The 23,513-nt window shown below is 34.9% G+C and overlaps 1 protein-coding gene and 1 pseudogene across 2 annotated transcripts; one reads left to right on the forward strand and one right to left on the reverse strand.

Annotated features, from left to right (window-relative positions):
• The first annotated feature begins 669 nt into the window (after positions 1 to 669).
• On the forward strand, positions 670 to 9,139 carry LOC147405780 (uncharacterized). Its single transcript, XM_086437055.1, has 5 exons — positions 670 to 1,242; positions 2,812 to 3,386; positions 7,937 to 8,078; positions 8,518 to 8,652; positions 9,056 to 9,139. The coding sequence occupies exons 1-5, from the start codon at positions 670 to 672 to the stop codon at positions 9,137 to 9,139; spliced, it is 1,509 nt and encodes a 502-aa protein (XP_086293181.1).
• Positions 9,140 to 9,849: 710 nt separating this feature from the next.
• Positions 9,850 to 18,611, reverse strand: LOC147405781 (phenylalanine ammonia-lyase-like; annotated as a pseudogene). The gene is made up of 6 exons (XR_015176054.1): positions 18,300 to 18,611; positions 18,177 to 18,220; positions 17,299 to 18,033; positions 12,842 to 14,853; positions 10,251 to 10,319; positions 9,850 to 10,091 (listed from the first exon to the last, which is right to left on the reverse strand). The product of XR_015176054.1 is annotated as a phenylalanine ammonia-lyase-like (transcript).
• Positions 18,612 to 23,513: the final 4,902 nt, after the last annotated feature.

A 23,513-nucleotide genomic window follows, 5' to 3' on the forward strand; every position in this document is an offset into this window, starting at 1 on the left:
ATATTATTAGGATTCAATTTTTTTTTTTTTAGATTTATTCTATTTTATTTATATTTAATTTCTATTTCTATTAGGATTCTATCTGTAGGTTAATTGTTTATTTGGATAGGTATTTTAATAAGTTGTTAGAATTAGGATTCATTCTTTATAAAAGGATATAATTCCATTAATAATTATTAGAGAATATTTATTTTAATTGTATTTTTACATAATTCTTAGTGTGTTGAACACTCAGGATTGCTGTTTCTCTCATTTGAGTGGACACGTTAACGAAGGAAATATTTTTTTTTTTCTTCTCTCGTAAGGAAAAGGTTGTGAATCCCCTTGGATGCTTCCCTATGATAGTTTTTGTGTAGAGGGAGCAAAGTTTCTCTCTGACCAAATCACCCAATTGGCACTTTTTCTCCGCAACAATTTCATTCTTTGTCATCATTTATAGTATTCACCACGAAATGATTCATTGCAGAAAAGGACGCCTGACCTTCTTTTACCTTTCAAAAAAAAAAAAAAAAAAAAGCCTGACCTGCTTGGCTTTTTTAATTAGAGTCATAGTCAGAATCACTGTGAAAAACTAAGTCCCCCAAGGATTTTCCTTTTAATTAACATATATAAATGTAAGCTTGAGCATACAGAGTTCAATGTATCCATCGAGTGAGAGAGAGAGAGAGAATGGAAAGGAGGCTTAGTGAAGCGGCAGTAGAAGGGAAAATAACTAGCTTGCTTGAATTGCTCCAAGAAGATGCACTCATTCTAGATAGGATCATGATAACAAGCAGTTTTGCTCGTGAAACTCCTCTTCACATAGCAGCCATGCTTGGGCACCTTGATTTTGCAAGGGAAATTCTGAGTCGAAAGCCCGAGTTGTCTCGTGAGTTGAACTCACAAGGCTATTCAGCTCTACACTTAGCTTCAGCTAAAGGGCACGTAGATATGGTCAAAGAGCTGTTGAAGGCCAACTCAGAAGCATGCATGCTTCGTGGTCCAGATGGAAGAACTGCTCTCCATGAAGCTGGAATTAAAGGACAAGTCGGAGTCATAAAAGAGTTGATTCATGCCATGCCAGAGTTGACTCGGATCTTGACTGATCGAGGAGAGACAGTTCTACATGTCTGCATAACACATAATCAAGTTGAAGCAGGTAAATTTCTGATAGAAATCATCGAAAATGAAGAAATGTTGAAGTCAAAAGATAACAATGGAGACACTGCACTTCATCTCGCTGTTGCCAAGAGGCAGATCCAGGCATGTATTAAATTTTCCATGAATTCATTTTTAATAGTGTAATGATTTTTGTAAGAATAATGATAACTGCACGGCTGACATGGCAAAGGCACAGAACTGCACATATTTTTCCTGTGTATTAATCCCGATGAAAATGATCTATGATTGGTGCCCTTGCCACATCAGCCGCGTACCTAACAGTGTTCATTCATTAGGACTCTTTTTGTAACTCAACCTGGCAGGGTGACTCAAAAACTATAACTGACGTGTACCCTTCAAGAACAATAGAATTTTTTCTCCCGGGATACACAACTGCACATCCCCATAAATTATGTGCAGTTGTGTATCTACAATCCTTGCACCTGCCATGTCAGTGAGTTTTTGAGTTACCCTGTTTGATTGAGTTACAAAATCAGTATTCTTCTTAATATTCCTCAAGATACAATGAAAAAAGAGTCGTGATGAATGCACGCCTAGGTACGCGGTTGGGTACGCGGCTGACGTGGTAAGGGCATAGAACCATAGATCATTTTCAGTGGGATATACAGGAAAAAGATGTGTTGTTCTGTGCCCTTGCCATGTGAGCTGTGTATCTAACCGTATACCAAGACCACATGCATTCATCATTATTCATGAAAAAAAGAGAGTAGGGATCTTGACACCCCATTTTATGCTAAGTGAAATTTTTGGTGATCCACTGACCGTATGGATATATGGTCCATTCCGTGGTGAATCTACACACAAAACATCAGTTTGATTGGTGATGTGCATCCAATCAATAATGATCTCTGATCGTTGAATTTAAACTCTTCTTCAAGAGCTTAGATCTAGTGGATACAAGTTATCAAACACTGATTTTTGGTACCTTGGTTCACGGGATGGACCACATATCCATAGGGTCAATAGTCCCCAAAAATGCCATGTGGCATAAAAATAGGGTGCCACCTGATCTTGGTTACGAACGGGACACTGTTCTGGATCTCTATTATAAAAAAAAATCAATTATTCGGTACAGATTGCCATGCCAGCTGAGTCCTAGAGAGTCAGTTCAGCATTTTTTCCTAAATTGACTTCCTATGATGCCGTGTTCAACTCTGATCCGATGTGGAGGTGTGTACAGAACCATAGGTGCTTGAGATATTTACGAAAATATGACCAATTTTGACGAATTTTTAATTTTAATTACCAAAACATGAACAGTAAAAAATTTGGAGGTTTTAAAGAGATAATTTTGCAGGTTTTGCTATTTTTAGTGAGATTGTCATTTTAAACTTTCGTAATTGTCACTGTAAACTTGTGAAATAGTGACTTTAAAACCTCCGAATTTGTTAAAGATCATGTTTTGGTATTTAAAATGAACAGGAAGCTGGAATCGTAAATTCGTCAAATTCAGGTCACGAACTGGTAATTCACCATAGATGCTTTTCCTCGAAATTCGAGTGAAAAACACCTATGGTTCCGTTCATACGATGAAGTCAGCTCAGTGTCCACAGGTACTCCATAGCATTGTTCATTTTTCCAATTTTAAGTTTGATTGCAGCAACATTTTTTTTTTCCAATCAATTACATTGAATTAATGAAAATGCACAGATGGTGAAATTGTTGCTTAGCAGCAATTGTGTGGAAGTTAATGCTGTGAACGCCATAGGTATTACTGCATTGGATGTCTTACTACTAAGTCCAACACAACCATCTGACATGGAGATAGGAGAGATCCTTCGCGGCGCTGGAGCTATGCGAGCAAATAACCACCAAATGGCTTTGTCGAAACCACCGCTGACACTACTTCCAAAAAAAATGAAGGAAAGAAAACATCTATCGAAGAAGGAAAACACACTAATGATTGTGGCTATACTGATTGCTACTATGACATTTGAAGGTGGACTTAACCCTCCTGGTTTTGATAAATTCAAAGATGCTAAAGCTAATTGCATCGAATACAATCGACATTGGGTTGCTATGAATCATACTGCATTGGACTGCGAAAGGATTTACTCACACTATGATTTTTTCATAATGGTCGACATGATGGGATTCTTATCATCCCTGAGCATAATAGTGCTAATAATCAGTGGATTCCCTTATGGGAAAAGGTATCTGATTTGGGTCTTGAATACGATTCTGATGATTTCTGTCTCTTCAGTTGCTGTGCTTTTCATCTTCTGGTTGGTAGTTTTGGATCCCAGTCACCAGATCTTAAAATATATACCTATGTTTTGGTTGGGACTGATTGGTTTACTATTGTTATGGCAATTGGTTCGGTTTGGTTTATGGTTACTCAAAAAATGTCAAATAATTGCCAAAAGAGAGTGAGGGAAAGAAACTTTTACTGAGAGTCGGATAGGAATGTCTACCATCCCTTCACTAATGTTGTTTAATGTTGAATATTAGAGAATAAGATGCGTCATTTTAAGATTCATGAGATATATTGTATCATTGTCAATGTAACTCATCACAAATTAGGATATTAAAAGTTAAAAATTTATTGATAATATAATTAAAATATTTATAATAGGCTACTTTCTATATATCTTGATTGATGTAATATCTATAAATATTCTACTCAGGTTCATGTAATAATCATCCAAGAATTATTAAGTCATTGCAACTTTTATACTCTCTACGTTGCAGTTGGAGTTACTACTTTCTATAGCCTAAATTACGACCTTTGTATGTCCTTTTATGGCCTCCGTCATGCTACGAATTGTCTTAAGCATTATGCCTTACCATCTTATTCCTGAGATGTTGATGATCCAATAACACATTAAACCATTTCCTATTTCTTCTCTTATATATTTTTCAGGGTTTCTAATTCGATTTTCAGCTCAAATACATGCCAACGAATATTTATTGTTCCATTTTGTCCGGTTATAATTAGATTCCACTCGTTAACACCATGTGAAAACTAGAAAATTCAACATAAAAATTTGATGGGCCAAGGGCCACAAATTTTAGAAATTGAATTTTGACAGTCTAGGATTGTCGAAATTCTTGATGTTCTAAGATTTGACGGCTTAGAGCTATTGAATTTCTCTCATCCTTCATTAATTTGACAGTTTCGGCCTGTCGAAAAAAAAAATTGATAATGAAAAATTCGATGCCAATCCGACCTCTTTTGGTCCATCAAATTTGGGCTTTTTCACATTGTGTAACCTAGGTCGAATAGTGATTATGTTGTTGATCATTTCAATATATACTACAAATAATTCCATCCAATATTATATATAAACTTGAAAAATAACTTTATACACTTCTTATATTCAAAGGTTTTCATCCCATATGGATTTGAAGCCTTTGCTAATACCAAGTTGTCACGACCCAAATTTCAGGATCTGCAACCCAACCCACGATCATGGTTGGACCCATGATCCATGAATTTGGGGTAATCTAAGAACAACTTGTTTACACTCATGGAACATTAAAAAGCGCTTTGGACCTAAGAAATGTCTCTAACTTGACCTCTTTCTTGAAAACACCCTCATGAGACAGACCAACAGTTCTTCAGTCAAAAATCCATAACTCATCAATTTTTATTGAATTTTGATATGATACCCCAATTTGGAAAGAAATCTTGTGTACTAACTAAATAAAATACTTGTTGGTCTTTGACGAAACAACTTTTACGAACAAAAGTGAATTTTCTAACATCCATTGTTTCTGCCTAGCTAGAATAAGTTGACGGACTAGATTGTAGATTTTTCATAATTTTATTTCTTATCAAATTAACTTGGGCAGAAAAGATTTTTGAAACTCTTTTCCTTGTATAAGAATCCAAATTTGTAGCTCTTCTTTTCCAAGGTTTTACCGAATTTAATTTTCTGGTGAGCCCACATAATATCCGCACAACCAATAAGTGTAAAACATTAAAAAAAAAAGAAAAAAAATTACTATTGTGGTGAAATACGATGCTTTGTGTTGATACCGAAAGTATTATTATTTGGAAAAGCATTAATGGTAAAGAAATAATTGGGATAGTCAATAAAATGATATTTGTATTACCTTCTTCTCCTTGATGATCCCATCATTTTGATATTTGAGATTGAAAAGGGTAAAGTTGAAATTGCAATGTGAAAAAGTAATTTTATTATATTTTTTTTATAGAAATAATTTGTGGATATGTAAAATTCTTTTTAGGAAATAAGGATAAAATGGTCTGTCAAACAACCTATGTTAAAAAAAATTAAATAATGATAAAATGACGCACTAAAACATATGCGGTTTTACGCTATTGATGTGGTAAGTGCACAGAACCGTAGATCTTTTTCATTATGTATCCCGGAGAATATGATCTATGGTTAAGTGCACTTTCCATGGCAATTGCTTACAAACCGCATAAGTTTTAGCGTGTCATTTTATCATGACTCTAAAAATTAGCCTTTCTTTCTACTAGAACTACTCGTGAAAAAATGACAATTGCATCCGCCACTTAAAATTGTCCCATCAATCTATATCTTTCTCTTAATTAAAAGGACACATGTCACCTGATACATATATGCTTCTACTTTTGTTCTTAGATTTCATGTATACAATTGTCAAGAAAGTTTCTGTATATTTGATTGGTCTATTTGTGCACACCGAAATGGTCAATTGCACCCACTTGCTTGTGATACCGACCTTAACCTTAAAATAACTATTTGCACACACCTAATAAATTTCTTTTAACATATATTGCTTATAGGGCTGTTAATAGATAGGTATCAAATCGGATAGTGCTATATCCGAATTCGAATCCGAAAAAAATAGTGATATCCCAATTCGAATCCTAATCTGATCGGATATCACTAACCAAGATTCGAATTTGAAAAATATATCGAATATCCGATATGATAAAAAAATCCTACAAAAATTAGATTCGATTATACTATCATCTTGAATCTATAAAAAACAAATCGATTTTCCTACTCTTTTCAACTTCAAAAGTTGTAATCTTCATTCTTCAACCTATTTTAGTCTTAAAATTGAATAAAATGGGATTTTACATTGAGAAGAGAGAGAGAGAGAGAGAGAGAGAGAGAGGGGGGGGGGGAGGGAGGAAGTATCTACCTGGATGCTCGTCAACCGGAGAAGATGGTGGTTATGGAGCTCACACAGTCGAAAAAAATAGGGTTTTACTTTGAGAGAGAGAGAGAGAGAGAGAGAATATCTACCTGGATACTTACTGACCAGAGAAAATGGTGGTTATGGAGCTTGCATAGTCGAAACCCACCCTTACCCTTTGATTGCTAGTTCTTCTTGTGTTTTAGGTTGAGAGAGAAGATAAAGATTTAAAAGTTAAGTTTTGTTTTGTAACATGAATACTCATATAAGTTTATATGGGAAATGTTCAACATCCAATCATTTACCCAACAATTTGCCCAACATGTTTTGTCCTACATGGGTTAGAAGTTTTGGAATGGGCTGATTTTTGGTGAGGATGATCTCTACAGTTAAAAGATCATCCTCACAAAAAATCAGGCCATTCCAAAACTTCTAACACCATGTTTACAAGTTGAAAAATCGTGGACCATCCTTTTTTTGTAAAGCATTTGTGATGGGGTTAGAAGTTTTGGAATGGGCTGATTTTTGGTGAGGATGATCTCTACGGTTAGAAGATCATCCTCACCAAAAATCAGCCCATTCCAAAACTTCTAACCCCATCACAAATGGTTTACAAAAAGAGGATGGTCCACGATTTTTCAACTTGTAAACATGGTATTAGAAGTTTTGGAATGGGCTGACTTTTGATGAGGATGATCTCTTCACCATAGAGATCATCCTCACCAAAAATCAGCTTATTCTAAAACTTCTAACCCATGTAGGACAAAACATGTTGGGCAAATTGTTGGGTGCCGAACGGATATATATGGGTCCCGTTCGACACCTCACTCTTTACCACACGCTTTGACAAACATATAGGGACTGTTCGATATTACGCGAACAAATGGAACGAGATTCAATCTCGTAACTATATAACGTTTAAGTTATAAATTATTCAATATTTATAGCGCCATCCTTACATTTTCGATTATTTAGTGCTACCTCTCTTTGTCTCTTTAAACCAAAACAAAACAGAGAGGTCTCTTCTTTCGACAGAACTCTCCATCTCTCATTGAAATCGATCGAAACTTATAAACAAAGAGTTCTGTCGAACCCTCTTTCTCACTGAAACCCGATCGATCACTCTCTCATTCTCTCTCTCTCTCTCGCTGTAACTCGAGCTCTCCCCCCCTCCACCCTCAACGAAGACAGGTATTCTCTCTCCTCCCATCACTTTTTTTTTTTTGTTAATTTTGGGATCCTCGAAGCAAAATAGGGCTTTAATAATTACTGGGATCTAGTTTTCTTGTACGGTATTTTTTTTTTTTTTTTTTTGATTTGGTTTCCATTTTATAGATTGCAAAATATAGGGAACCTTGAAGCAAAATAGGGCTTTACATCAGTGGCCTTCCAGCAGCTATTTCTTACTTCAATGTACAATAGATTGTATCAATCCAATAGTCCATATATATACAGCTTTGATGGTCCATTTTTTTAAGGAGAAAAAGATTGAAAAAGCTTTGGAAATTTACAAGAAACTGGGAGAGGAGGGTTGTGAGCCTACCATTGTTACTTATTCTGCATTGATTCGTGGGTATATGAACATGGGAATGGTTTTTGATGCTTGGGATGTCTTTCGTCGAATGAAACTGAAAGGACAATTTCCTGATTTTAAGACTTATTCAATGTTCATAACCAGTCTATGTAAGATGGAGAGGTCTGAAAAAGCACTTCAGTTTCTCTATGAAATGTTGGATAGTGGGATTTTTCCTAGTACTGTAAATTTTCGATCGGTTTTCTATGGGTTAAATAGAGAAGGGAAACAAGATTTAGCTCATACTGTATTTTAAAAAAAATGGGCTCTCATGAGTAAAAGAAAGTTTTTATTGTAAATTTACGTTTAATCATTCTGGTGCATATTTATATTTGCTGTGCATTGCTGAAATTTCTGTTCAATGATCGAGTGTATATAATGTGAAAAAGCAGAACAGTAGCTTCATATAATATCGTTTGCTGCATTACAGACACAATTAACAACTAGTCAATCAATATCCGGTCGTGATTTATTACTCCATGCTATGGCTTTAACTTATTTTTTACAAAGTTTTCTTGTGTTACAAACATGGTTACTAATTTCCCTAAAACCCTCACCAATAGTGTATTTGTCCGAATCTGAAAATATTGCCATTGTGGTTTCTTTTCTACAGGTATGATGCAGTTACACAGAGCTGGCAAGTCTTATTTAGTTGGGGCCAAGAATAATGTTCTTATGGTTGGCAGCCCCAAGCAACTGAATTACTAGCCCACCAAGACTTGACAGATATTGAGCATATAAACAGGAAGGTTTCTCAGGAGATGTTTGACAGCATCATTCGTGAAGTAGTTGAAGAAATTGGAGTACCTACGCACTCTTTGGTTAATTTACGTGACTCATTTTAAATTGTGTATAGTTTCTAGTAATACATTGAAAGGTTAAATCTGCCATGCATCAGTTTTTAGACACCAGTGCATGTGTCCATGTTGTTGCAAAGATGAAAGTTTTCTCCCATTTCTCTCTTACTTTCCAAATTTTGAATGGCCAATATAATTTGTACTAAAGGACATACATTTGAATGGTGCGTGTCTGGGTGAAATTACCAAGACAGTTTAAAGGTGACAACCTCCTTACCAAAAAAGGTTCTCGTACTCTATAACCATATCTACAAGATAATAGTGAGTTGCTTTGCAATCCCCTGACATCAGTAAGGGCATTAAGATGCAATAGAGGAATTTTATAATTGATTAACACATATTTTAGATGGGTGGTTTCACATATCAGGATGAGTTCTATTGGGATTTCAGTCGGGCAATTGCTCACTCATGGGAATTCAGCCCCACAAGATATAGTGCTCTTCCAGCGTGAGTGTAACATTTCTGAATTGATATTTGGCTTTAGGAAACTGGGACAAGAAGAAGCCACCTCCATGTTCACTATGGGGAATGCATATTGGGGAATATGGGGGCTTACCAATAGTCCATCTTGGTTTGGGTTAGTTGTTGAACAACCAATTAATGGTTATCGAGGAAGACCATCGAATGGCTCTTGGAAGAATTTGGTGGGACATCAAGAAAGTGAAGGAGAATGTTTATCACAACAAATATTTCCAATCCAATGTTGTCACTTATTCATTTGTTATTGGTGATTGTGAGAAAATATTTCTTGTAGTGTAAAATATGACAGAATAAGCACTATGTGAAAAAAATGCCCTATTTGACGGTCGAGGGCCATCGAATTTTGCAAAATTTGACGGACCATCCCGTCAAATTTGCCTGTCAAATTTTTCAATGTAGAATTTTTTTTTTTTTGACGGCCCAAAGACATCAAATTAACTAAAAAATACAATTGCCCAAATCTGTAGAATTTGTCCAAGGAAATTTTGACAGTTGTAAGCCATCAAATCTTGGCAACTTTCAACTTGAATTGTATCTAATAAAAATTTAATTTAATTTAATTTTTTTTTTTTTTTTTTATGTAGTTTAGTAAAGCCTGCAAACAAATATACCATATCCAGCTGTACACCAAGCCATCCAACAATCAACATCCAGTCATTCAAACTATTGCCACACAATCCATAGAAACTATATTTCATTAAATAAAATCTAAAATATAATTGCAAATGCAGTTTGTTAGATAATTCACATCCAAGCCATGCTGATTACAATGAGTTCTTGATTTACAACCAACCGATCTTGCCATCAACATCATCGAAGCCTTATCCGAAAGATTTTTGGGCCAGCTAAGTAGATCTTGCTCCTTTGTAATTTCCATCCATAGTCACGTGTCACAATCCGATCTTGTAATAAACTTAAATGAACTAAAACAAAAGCATTTATCAAAGAAAAAGTATTATAACGAGTATCATCTTTACAAAAGCACTTGTCATAATTCAATAACTGAAATTAAAAAATAAGTGCTAAGGAACTGAAAATCAAACTCTCAACATCACAGAAAAAAATTTAGAAGTAGTACTTACAAAAGGCAACTACTAAAAGTTGCACCTCTTAACAGGTCAGGTAGACAACATTTTAATGATTCACAAGACCTGCATTGTGTAAACAAAGATCATGCAGGATGCCTATATATATATAAACAAAACAATATAAATTTAAAAATTGCACCATTATCTTAGAATTCAGTTCATGTTTACACTCTTTAGAGCCCCACCAATCCAATGTTCAGATTCTCGGTCAGTGAACACATTCATAAAAGACTATATAGACACGAAAAAAGATCAAACCCACTAACTATACTCAAATGCAATTAGTATAAGTCATAGATCAAATTACTTATTTGTGTCAAGACATAAAATATAGTCATGCAATCAAAGAATGCCAAGAGTATTCACAATCACACAAAATAGCCATATTACTCACTAATCATACTTTTCCCTGTTTTTATCTTCTTTCGAAAGAGAAATTGCAATAGCTCGATCTATATCTTCATATTCAAACAATGCATCTTGTATTCAAGTTCCTCCACAAAATAAAGTTAGAAAGGCACTAATATGAAAGAAGCAACTTAACATTTAAAAATCACAAACCCATCATCTAACCAAGGCTATCATATGTTCATGGCAGATGAATATAATCTAAAACATGAACCTATCCCCATCAGACTCAATAAGACTTGAAAAATGGTTCTTCATCTTCATACCTAAAAAGTGAATGTGAACCTAAGTATGTTGTATTTAGACTTATAAACTTGGCAATATGATAGAAGTAAATCAAAAGCATCACTATCTTGGTAATTGAATAACACAAGAGATGGGCAGTACGTACCTTAACAGGTTTTGTCTGTGAGGGCCCAAAACAAAACACCAAGATTACTTAAATTAATAGGAGATGGAGATTTGTTTCTTTCCCTACACTAATATTTGAACTATAGTAAATGCTCCACAAGGAAAACTGTACGAGAAGCTCAACATGTTGTAACAAGAAATCATCCCCAAAGGGTCTCTACATTTTTCCCCACAATTGACATAGGTTGCATGCCTCTCGTTAGCCTTCCAGAATGTAGGTTTAAGAATTATTGACCTCTTCAAGTCTTTCTTCCTTTTTTTGCTAGGCGATCTCTTCAAGTCCTTCAATAACAAAAGACATAGCTTTGGACATAGTGGAGTGGAAAAACAAAATTATTTTTAGTAGGTCTAATATTTGTGTGGTTTAGTGGTGGCTTGGTTTTGTTGTAGGTTTAGTTTTGTTTCCTTTTTTGGTCTTCTTGACCTCCATTTTCATTGCAATTTTAATTATCAAACAATAACTATGGTGTTGCTTAATAATTAGAGAAAATGTAACATTAGTGATCCCAATGGTGTGCCTAGGTGAAGCTTCTCACAGTTGTGTACACTTGACTGATCTCGTATTTTTATACAGAAAAGCCTCCTAATGAGGCACCAATTCTTTATACCTTTGTCAATGGCCTTATATCTTCCAACAAACTTGGTGCTCTCACCTTACTCACATATCATCACTGATAATTTTTTCTATAGGACTAACTAATGAAGTCCCAAGTAAAATTAACTTAAGGGCTAAAATGAAATCTTGCACAGCCTTTTGTCAAGAAGCCAACACTTTAGTAAGGGTTCTTGCATTAAGTAGTTCATTTAATAGGAATATATGCATGTAAGACAGACAATGGTATTTTATGGAAGGTCAAACTGTCCCCACAACATGCATACTCATCCCCAATTATTGTAACAAACTGTTGTTTTATCGTCATCATCATCATCAAAGCCCTTATCCCAAAATTTAGGATCCGTTCCTCCATTCAATTATTTATCAGTCTATTCACAAGGAATTTTGGTGTCTACTTTTCAAGAATTTTATTTATGGATAGGAGTCTACATATCATTACTTAATAAAATTAAAATTAAAAAATGAAGCCAAACAAAAGAATGGCCTCAAGGGCATGGTTTCTCAAGAAATGCTTGCAATATTCATGTTCATCCCATTTTGAAGAAAAAAAAATGAGATGTTAGGATAAATATTAAAAATTGGTGAACATTTTATAATGAAATTCTCACTTGTTGCTAAAGCAGGAAGAGACAAAGATCTTGAACAAGAAAAATATCTATAATATAAAAGTGGAATAATAAAAGAAGATTAACATACCCCCAATAAAGAAACCTATGTGAAGTAATCTATGTCAATTGTGGGGGGAAATTTAAAACGCTATATACACTACAACTAGAGGAAACCTAATGAAGAATGCATGAACATATCACTACGACTGAAGACCCACTCAGGTTTCTAAATAAGTATTTGATAAATAACATACAACTTCACTCACTAACTCCGAGGTGAGTGTTGACACTTACATATCGAGTTGTTCCAGTGAAATTTTTGTTTTCCCTGTAAGGAAAGACCGTATGAGCCCTTCACAACAAGTACTAAAAAAAAACTGTAACTACTGTGGCATGTTTGTTGGACAACAACCATTCACAACACAAAGCAAACGATATCTCATCTTATTCCTTGAACAACTCAATTTAATAAAGGTTGAGTAAACCACATGTCAATATCACATAAAACTCATATAAAGATTGGAGGATTTAAACATGTCTACCTCTGCATGCTCTGAAATTAAGGACTTGAAGAATAGATGGTGGCATTGTTGATGATCCATCCGTCTTGGCAAGCTGGAGATCAAAACATAAACTGGAGTAAGGATACCATCAAGTATATTTTTTTGTCTTTCCCTCTTGCTTATGCCACCTCAAAATAGAAAAATAAATAAAAGAGAGACAATGATGGTCAAAATACTGATTATGATTAATAATACATAAGGTGCATAAGATAAAAGAGAATAGAAATAATTTCCACTAAAACAATAAAATGTTCTAACAAATTGGAATAGGTGCACCATTCCAATCCCTTAGACAATCAAGCAGTGGATCGATCATCTTCCCCTCGTTCATCGCAGTAAACAATTTCTCGAATTCCTCTCCAGGTGATCGAACATTCTCTCCGGTCAGAAGTCCTGTTCCCAATTCTTCCCTCACAAACTTGTACAACGGGTACGACCTACATTCCTTAATCCGGTTCAGGATTACTGGGTTCCCATTCTCATATGCGCTCCTTGCACTCTCGATTTCTCTTGGCAAAAGGGTCTTCAATTTCTCCTCAAAGATACCAATCTTTTGGAAGATTGAAGTACTTGAATTTGCCTCGTTATCGCCATTGTTCATTGCATGTTCGACAAGAACTTGCCTTTGTTTCTGCATTAATGGGTACGTGGCACTGCATGGGTCGTCGATGTAGGTGAAGACATATTCATGATCAACAACTTTGAGTAAGTCTTTCTCACAAAATCTTGAAGGGTGAAGCCCTCCATTAACACCCATTGTTAGAACTCTCTTAGCTACTTGACTCACAGTGTTCTTGACTACGCTCTTAAAAATTTCCTCCAAATGCCTTAAATCGATTGCTTGGCAAATCCCAACTAAGAAAGTCGATGACATGAGCTTTAATATATCGACTGCTTCAGCTGTTTTTCTTGAAGATACCAAGCCCAAGGAGTTCACATCTTGGTTATGTTGCTCTGCACTAGTGACGGGATTAGCGAGGAATTGGAGTTCCGAACAATAGGACGCCATTGCAATCTCTGCACCTTTGAACCCATAATCCAAGCTTGGATCCCTTCCACCCGATAGATTTGAAGGCAACCCATTGTTGTAAAAATCATTAACAAGTTCGGAAAATTGAGCAAACATTAGTTTCCCAATTGCAGCAATCGCCAATCAGGTATTGTCCATGGAGACACCTATAGGAGTGCCTTGGAAATTCCCACCATGTAAGGCCTTGTTCCTCGATACATCGATCAATGGGTTATCGTTAACGGAGTGAATTTCCCGTTCGATCGATTTTGTGGATGATCGAATCACTTCGATTAGTGAGCCCAACCATTGAGGTGAAGTACGGAGAGCGTATCGATCTTGCTTTGGCTTTTGAAGAGGATCAATTTCATGTAGCTTTTGAGCTGCTTTCACATAAGAGCTCCCATCTAAAATATGTTCCATGATGGCTGCAGCCTCAATTTGGCCTGGGTGATGCTTCAATTTGTGAGTCAGATGGTCAGTAAATTCTGGTTTACCTTGCATGACTTCTGCGAACATCGCCGATAAGACTTCCGATAGGACAACTAGGATATTCATGTCGAATAAAACCATTGACGCCAATCCTGACCCCACCGCGGTGCCGTTAACCAAAGCTAGGCCTTCCTTTGGCTGTAATTCAAAGAATCCACCATGGATCCCAGCTAGGTGGAAGGCTTGTGTAGCATCAAGAGATTGCTCGTTGGGTCCCACAGATTTAGAATTGTGTTGACCTGTTAAGAGCCCAGCGATGTACGATAAAGGGACGAGATCGCCTGATGAGGAGATGGTGCCTCTAAGAGGCAAACATGGGGTGATGTTGTGATTAAGGAAGGAAGTGATGGCTTCTAAGATCTCAAAATGGATTCCTGAGTATCCTTGGAGGAGTGTGTTGATCCTCACTAGCATAGCTGCTCTTGTTGTGGAGTGAGGCAATGTGTGGCAAGATTCAGTCCCATTGCCAAATATTCCAGCATTCAAGAATCTAGAGCAACAAAATTCAAAAAAAAAAAAAAATGAAATTAGCAACACTAATCTACCAAGAAATTTAGATACCCCCATGTATAAAAAAAAACAACTATAATTCAAAAAGAACCAATCACTACCTAGTGGAATTCATTCAAACAAGGACTGATTAATATGCCAACCGTAGGCCAGCTGCCCATATATAAAATACCCATAACATCCTCTTTGAAGTAAAGATAAATATCAATTTCAAGTGTCTTATAGTTTGCAACTAAGATGCCTCTCCATTGTTTTGTGGTTTTGGTGATTGTTATTAGATTGGGCGTTGGAAGCATAAAAAAGGATCGTCTCATCGATTGTCGGATCATCTCATCGATGTAATATTGTTTCGATTTGATTTAAGTAAAACTCTAGATATTGTAGATCTATTGGAGGTTTCAAGGGTAAAATCCCAACACAGCCGACCCCAAATCTTTGGGATAAGGCTTTGTTGGTGTTAAATGAACCATATGGGTGTTTTAGTCTTACAATTCTAGAGAACATTTGCATTCTAAGCACTAGTCTTCTAAAGATAAAAGCACGAAGATGGTAGAACCTAACATGGGGTTTGCATATGTTTCCGATTGTGTGATCAATAAGTGATAGTGAGTATATAAGAGGCAGACTAAGTAAAACATAATTTCACAAAGTTGACGACATATACAAAGTAGTCTTAAAAAAAGGACAACTTATGTAAACACCCAACTTGTTTGAACCAAGTACATCAAAAGAACTATTATCAACTAATAGGAATTTAAAAAATAAAAATAAAAACCCAAAAATCGATATCAAGCAAACACATTCTTCGATCATAAAATCGTTGAAAAGCAAATTCCAAATAAAAATAATCGCCACATTACTGTCAAAAATATAGTATAATTCCATAAACTACCAAATAAAATCAATAGCCGCATGACATTCCAAATAAATTCGACTAATGAGTTGAATTGGTCATTCACTAGAAGTAAAGGCAAATTACTCATTGCATGTCTTAGAATTCAAAGAAAGAATATCTAAAAGTGAAGAGAAGTTCTATATATAATAATTTTAAAAAAAAATTAACAAAAAGTGAAGAGAAGATAAGTAATTTTCCCATCTTTTTTTCAACAGAACTAGGGAAAGTCCCCGTGGCACCATTCTAGATGCTACCACCCCAAGTCAAAACCTATTCTCAGATGTCTGGAGTAAGTTGAACAAACCCTATTCCTCCATCCAATTCCATCCTGAAACAAAGGATTAGGATTCATATAACAAACCCTCCATCCAGGCTTTGTATGAGCAATCAGTGTAAAGATCACTAAGCATCTAAAGTTAACCAACACTCCCATTTTCCCAACACTCCAAAACTTTTGTGTCCAAGTTGATACAAGTAAAGAACCTAGCCAATGGATCATCATTTACACAATTTCCAGCTTGCATACAAACACGCCGAAGACCAAATTTTAGATCTCTTTGAGGAAACCCAAGCAGTCCAAAACAGATCATCTTTCATATATTAGTCCATCTTCATTCATAATTCTCTAAACACATCTTAAGCATCCCAACTTTGTGAGAAACAGCTAGACGATACACTCCCAAGCCTCCTTCATCGACTAGTTTAACTAATTTTTCCCAACTAACCCAATGAGTTTTCATCCCATAAACACCATCACCCACAGAAATATTTTGCAACATACTGTTTGTAACATATTTAAGCAAGGGAAAAATAAAGAGCAAATAAATTGGATCGATGATAGAACATGCTTGAGCAAATAATTTCTCAATATGAACCATGCCTTCATTGTTTGGACCACTACATTTGTGTGAATTTACCTCTTGGAAGCAAACACAAAACATGCTCATCGGACAAAATCATGTGGCGGCATCTCCATAGTGCAGAATTGACAATCATATATGAATAAAACATGTTCTAATTGAAATTTATAAGTCTCCAAGTTTGACCAGATTCTAAATCAAAGGCTAATTACCATAACACATTATTATTTACTAGTAGTACCATATCATAAGCAAAGAAACACCAATCCTCAACATAAGCAAAATAAAGGGCCAGAGGCTCCTCTAAACCTGAAGCTAAACAATAGTAGTAGTAAAATAACCATAACTACTGTACTTAAAACTAATGTATTGCGATATTTATGCGTCTACTAGGGTTTTGATCCTATCAATACCCACATTGCCATAAAAAAATAAAAGCAAGCTTTGCTATATCCTGCTCATGCCAAATGAAGATATCTTCGGCCTTTTTTCAGTCAACTTATCTAGTGGGTCCATCATGTGAAATGACAATTGTGCTCCTTTATTTCACAAGATTAAAGAACGAACATAAAAAAAAAGCTGCACGTTAGAAGCCAATTAACAAGAAAAAAATTCAGTTGTAATATCAAATTATCACCAAATGCATAGTAAATGGGTGAAGCATTGAAACCTTAGTTAATTCTTCGTGAAAGAGCTTGTGCGGCAACTCCGGAGTAGCAGTGAGCGCTGCCCCACTCATCACCGGTGCAGGCTTCAAGCCCCCCTCCTGCACCAGATCTTGAAAATGGTTGATTGATGGCTATTCCGAATCTTCATAAACTTCTTCATCAGAAAGCTCATCAAACGACCTCATATCAAGTTAAAACCATGAAAATATGCAGTTAATGCCCTAAAATTCAAATCCTAAATACACAACCATCAGAATATTGGATCAACACATATCTAACTTTAGCATTTCAAGTTCTTTGAAATAAATATTGAGAAGAAGAGAAAACCTAATAAACCAATCTGAAGAGAAGAAGCTTTCATTTATTCGAAATAAGACTGATTTCTATCAATATTTCCATGCAAATCCTCTTCCATAGGTGCTCCACAGAACAATATTGAGAGATTAATCAAAAGACACAAAAGAACAAAATACAAGTAAACATTTAGATAAAACAGAAGTTAAAAGAGGAGAAAATAAAAAGAAGTACTCAAATAAAACCTTCAAAGTCTCATGATGTCATTTCCACAGTCTCAAACCAAACTCATTAAAATCTCCAAACAATTACCTTTTTCCCGCAAAATCGAGTCTCTTTGACACCTCCTCAAACGAATCTCTGAAATCAAAACCTTCAAATCGAATGTAACCGGAGGAGAACTACCATATTTCAATTATAACTCGATCATAACCAATATTTACCTAAGATTTGGTGCTTTAATGGTGAGTTTCGACAAAAAGAGAAGATTTAATGGAGGATGACGGTTTCTTCTATTGTTTTTTATTCAGAGATCGAAGAAAAAGATTTTTGGTAGAATTGAGGTATGAGAAACAGAGAAACTCACTGATTTCTGTCTAAGATCCTTCAACTCATGATCCATTGATTTCTCTGCAAAACAACCGAATCAGAACAATGAAGCTTTGAGTTCGTTCTTCAGAGAGAGAGAGAGAGATTTAGAGGGAAATACCTCATCTTCAATAAACTGAAGGCTCCGGTAACCCTAGATCTCATCTTCACTCCATCATTTTCAGTGTTGAGAGATGTAGAGATCAGATACAGAGAGAGATCAATCGGATACAGAGAGAGATGTGATCGAGGGAGACAAACAGAGAGAGAGAGAGCGCTTCTCACAATGAGCTTCTCACGAACTACAGGGAGGGAAAAATTTGCAGATCAGAGAGAGAGAGAGAGGAGAAAAAACGCAAATTTCTCTAAATTTCGTGCGTCCATAGCCGTCAAATTTGAGTCGTTAAAATTCGTCGGACCCAGTCCAACAAATTTATCCTTCAATTTTTACGGTTTCCACGTAGTGAAGATTTCGATTAGTCTGCAAATAATTTGACTAAGTCTAGTTGGTTCAGTAATTTTCTTCGTAAGGTGGCTAATTATTTCTTATTATATGTGAATTAAAGAAAAAAAAAAAAGTCCTATTTATATTTGAATAATTTGCAAATTTCTAAACCTGGTAAAATAATGTATATTATTATTCTTAAAATTAATCGAAAGAGTAATTTAAGATAGAACTAAATGGTGAAATAGGATTAATTTTATTAGAGCATCATATCCTGATACCATTTCCACTATCTTCTTTCCTTGAACCTTCAAAATAAAAATTCAAATCTTTCAACTACGCAACAAAGGAGAATGAGATAAACAAATTGATTAAGAGAAGATCTTTCGGGTGGTTTAGATCTTTATCAAAGCTTTTCAACCTCCTTTAGAAAAAAATTCGAATTTTAATTTATCAGATTTTAGGTTTGACAAATCAACAGTACATGAGAATCGGTTCACACGGTCGAACCAACATTATTGAGAAAACCAATGGTTCTTGTTAAAACACAAGTCCATAGTAAATTGGGCCAACATTCTTAAAACACTGGTTTGACCCGATCGGACTGTTGATCCGGTTTTTAAAACACTGAATAAACCTCAACAATTTTCAATAAAGCAGATTCCATATCTTCTTTCATAAGCTCAAAGTTTCTAAGCGTGGGAGATATGTAAATTTTTTTAACAATAATCATGTGGTTGTGATTTATTTACATGTTTTTGAAATCCATGATAGGAAAAATCTTGGCTTTAAAGGCCATTTTTTTTTAATGTTTTATTTTATTTTATTATTTTGTTTTGGTTTGTTTGTTTGTTTTTTTTTTTTTTTGAAAGTCCCACATCGGTTAAACGAAGATTTGGGAACCACCTCTGATATAGGAATTGCTTCTCTTAGACTGAAAACTAAGAGAGGAAGTGGACGGGTTCTCATGCCCACATGGGGGCTCATGAGGGAAATACAAAAAGAGTCGTGCTAGGGTGACACAGGATTTACTGTGATTCTCACAATTATGAAATGGAGATGCATACATAACTGTAGATAGTTTTTACTCGTATCGCGAGGAAACACATTTATGGTTATGTGAACATCTCACGTCAGACTTGTGAGAATCGCAGTAAATGTCCTGTGTCATTCCAGCATTTTTCATATAAAATAAGAAGATAAATAGACTAGGGTTTTAATTTATGGATGAGGTTTTGGGGTGAATTTTATTTTCTCAAGGGAATAGGTCAGAAAATGAAATTTCGCTCTGCTGGATTTTTGGATGTGGTTGGAAATTTATTTTCTCTAAAAATTCAATCAAACACTTGAAAAGTATAATGGAAAATGAGTTTTCAACTCATTTTCCATGACCAATCAAACACACCATTAATTCAATTAACTCAATGGTTATTATTACGATCATAATAATAATAATAATAATAATAATAATTGTAGATTTGTGGGCATTGAAACCTTTGGGGAGGTTTGAGCTCATCTACACAAGGTTTAGGAGTCGTAACGATTCAATTACGGTGTGAATGGGCACCATAAAAAGGTTTTATAAAATTATATTTTTTGGCTTCTAGTGACTCACATATCTAAAAGATAAGGGGGAATGATCTACCTAAAAATCTAAGGTAAGGAGGTTCGGTTAAGGGACAAAAAAAGTGTTAGGCACCTTGTCCGTCCCATCCTAAGATGATTACCAATAGATAATCATAGGTGAAGATTATAAAACTATTTATTTATTTATTTATTTTTGAAGACAAAAAAATTATAAAAATTAAGAAAAATTAACTATAATTTTGTTTTTGAAAAATGAACAAATCAATATGATGGAAACCCACATAGTTCTCATCATTTGGAGTCCCAAAGCTTCAAAACTAGTTTATGTGCTCCTTAGGAAGACTTTATTTATTGGTTTGATCATTTGATGAGGTTCATGATTTGAATCATACCAAGTAGAAATTAAGATTACATGTATGAGATTTTGTCGATTTTTACATTGCTTTTGTTAGCTCTAAAAGTTGAGTATAGGTCCATCGGAACCTACACTCTTGCTTGTAACAATTTTATAAGTGAGTGTATGCCAGTGTATGTATGTGACGGACTTATCAATAGAAGATTACCTTCTATGAGGGTTTACTTTCTAGCTCTATTGTCGTTAACGGAAGTAAGATAAAAGACAATTATTCTAGAATTAAATTTACAAGGAATTGAAAGCATCTATGCTATAGAAATTGAATTGTATAAGAGTAAATGAAAGTAAAGTAACATAATCTAATATTTTCAAAGAAATTATTGAGGACTTATTGGGGGAGATTACCTTAAAGAAGGATTACTCTCTCTTCCTAAATCTTTAGACTAAAGATTTAGGAAACTACATTAAAAAGTATGAAATTAAACATGCAAATAGGAGAAATGCTTAAAATAAAGAAGAGGTAATAAAAAGGGGGAGAATGAAGGGTTTAACCCCACCATAGTTTTCTTTTTATTCTTATTCTTGGGTTGAGTTTCTAGGAAGTTTTAGAGAGATTTTGAGAGAATAGGAAGGCTTAGAAAGGTTTGAGAGAGATATGGGTAAAATTTTACATCACCAAATGAACTCATCTCTTTGCCTTGGATGGAGTCTTATTTATAGGATTTTGAGAGACCCTTAGGGACAAATTTATTCTAAAGCCTAGGTTTCCCAATATTTTCATAAAATTTTTTAGAGAAAATCAAAATTACCTCTCCTTTCCTTGGACTTGATGGTTTTTCACTTACCTATAAGTCTCATCAATCATGGTGATTAAGAGGATATATAGGATTGTAAAAAGTCATAATTTGTAAAGAATTCTTTGAGGAGGTTAAAAAGTCTTAGGTCATTGGCTTTCGGTCAAATCCTATAGAACTAGGTTAGATACTATATCAATATGAACTTGAATATTGGACATTAACGTTATCTAACTTAACTAATTCTCTAAAATCCAAGAGTTATGAATGTCTTTGTTTGCAAATTCTAGAGAATTCTTTGAGTTAGGTAAAGTTAACAAAATCTCTTGAACTTAGTTTAATTACATTGACACTTCTAGAATTGAGGACAAACTTAAATGACATAAGAGTAATCTACCTTGATTTAGTTCTAATAAGGTGAGGTTAGAGTAATAATTATACTCATGTGGGGACTAATTTGACTAAGGGTATTTATTGGAAAAATAGAGAAAGTATAATAAGACTATAATGGTGGGTTTATTGAAGAATTAAAGTATGAGAAAAAGAGTAAAATGGAGGGACTTTCTTGGAGAGAAAATTCATTAAGGAATGGGTTAAAGGATAATTATCCCTAACCAAATTCTAGTACACATGGGTTTGTAACAGAATTGGCATGGGGTGAACCAAGGCTTGAACAAAAATTATGCCTGACCGTGGGTCACCCTTAAACTAAGCAAAAATTATTCCTGGCCATGGGTTACTTTTGGCCAGGCAAATAATAAGCTTGGCTAAGGGTGAGGTACGGCCAGACTTAAATTTAAGCTTGACCAAGGGTAAGGTACGGCCAGGCTTAAATCAAACTTTTTAAAAAATAGCTTTCATGCCTTGTGGTTGGTTGAAAATGGGGTTTTGAACCCTCTTGAAAATTGCCTAGGGTCAAGCCCCTTTTTGGAAGGTTTTTGAAGCTCTCAGACTAAGCCTAAGAAAAAATAGGGTGTTTACAATAATAATAATAATAATAATAACAATAATAATAATAATAATAATAATTATTATTATTTTTATTCATTTTATTTTTTGTTCGGAGTTCCATAGATGAAGAGACCGTAGCCATGATGGATTAATCTCACCAAGAAAAGGGTTTTAGGATTCTATTTTATTTAGATTTATTCTATTTTAGATTTAATTTTTTATTTCTAATAAGATTTTATCCGTAGGTTAATTATTGATTCGGAAGGTATTTTAGTAAGAGTCGAGTTAGTAAGTTGTTAGCATTGTGGCTCTTTATTTATAAAAGGATGTAATTCCATTAATGATTATTAGAGAATATTTATTTTAGTCGTATTTTTACACAATTTTTTGTACGTTGAGCACTTGAGATCACCTTTTATCTCGTTGGAGTGGGTACATTAGGAACTAGGTTCCTAATAATGGGTATCAGAACATATTTTTCTGGGCATGCCAATGAAGCAAATGGAAAAGAAGCCATCAAAACTTGAAATCATGGATAATTACGTGGCTCGTCTTGAAGGATCCAAGGAGAACATGCAATCCGTTCTTGCAGCTATGAAACAAACTTTAGAGAAGGATTAGGATCAGACACGACAACTCATCGAGCATTTGTCTATGCACAACCCACTAGCACATCCTCCTCATGATTGTACGGTTAAATATGTTGATGGGGAATCAAGTGTAGGTAATCGTGATATGTTAATTGAAGACCATGTTTCGAATCAAGCACAAGAAGATCGATTTGAGGGACGAGTTCAAACAAGGTTTGCAAAAATTGACTTTCCAAAATTTAATGGGCACGAATCTCTAGACTTCATCTACAAAGTGAAATAATTTTTTTATACTATCATACAGTAGAACATGAACAAACTCTATTGGTTTTTTCTTTCCATATGGAGGGAACGATTTTGACATGGTATCAATGGTTCAACATTCTACATGGAGAGATATGACATTAGCTATGCTAACCATTTTGGACCCGTGGTTTTCAAAAATTTGGACGGTTTACTAGCAAGAAAAAGCAAGGACTTTTAACTGTCTCAAGTCACCAAGGGGAATTTGAAAAGTTGACAAATCGAGTTGAAGGATGGTAGGATTGTGCATTGATGAAAACCTTTATTCAAAGCTTATGTGATGAAATAAACAAATAAGTACTAATGTTTA

Source organism: Akebia trifoliata, chromosome 3 (assembly GCF_017979445.1).
Source record: "Akebia trifoliata isolate Shusen 1 chromosome 3, ASM1797944v1, whole genome shotgun sequence".
Lineage (NCBI taxonomy): Eukaryota > Viridiplantae > Streptophyta > Magnoliopsida > Ranunculales > Lardizabalaceae > Akebia > Akebia trifoliata.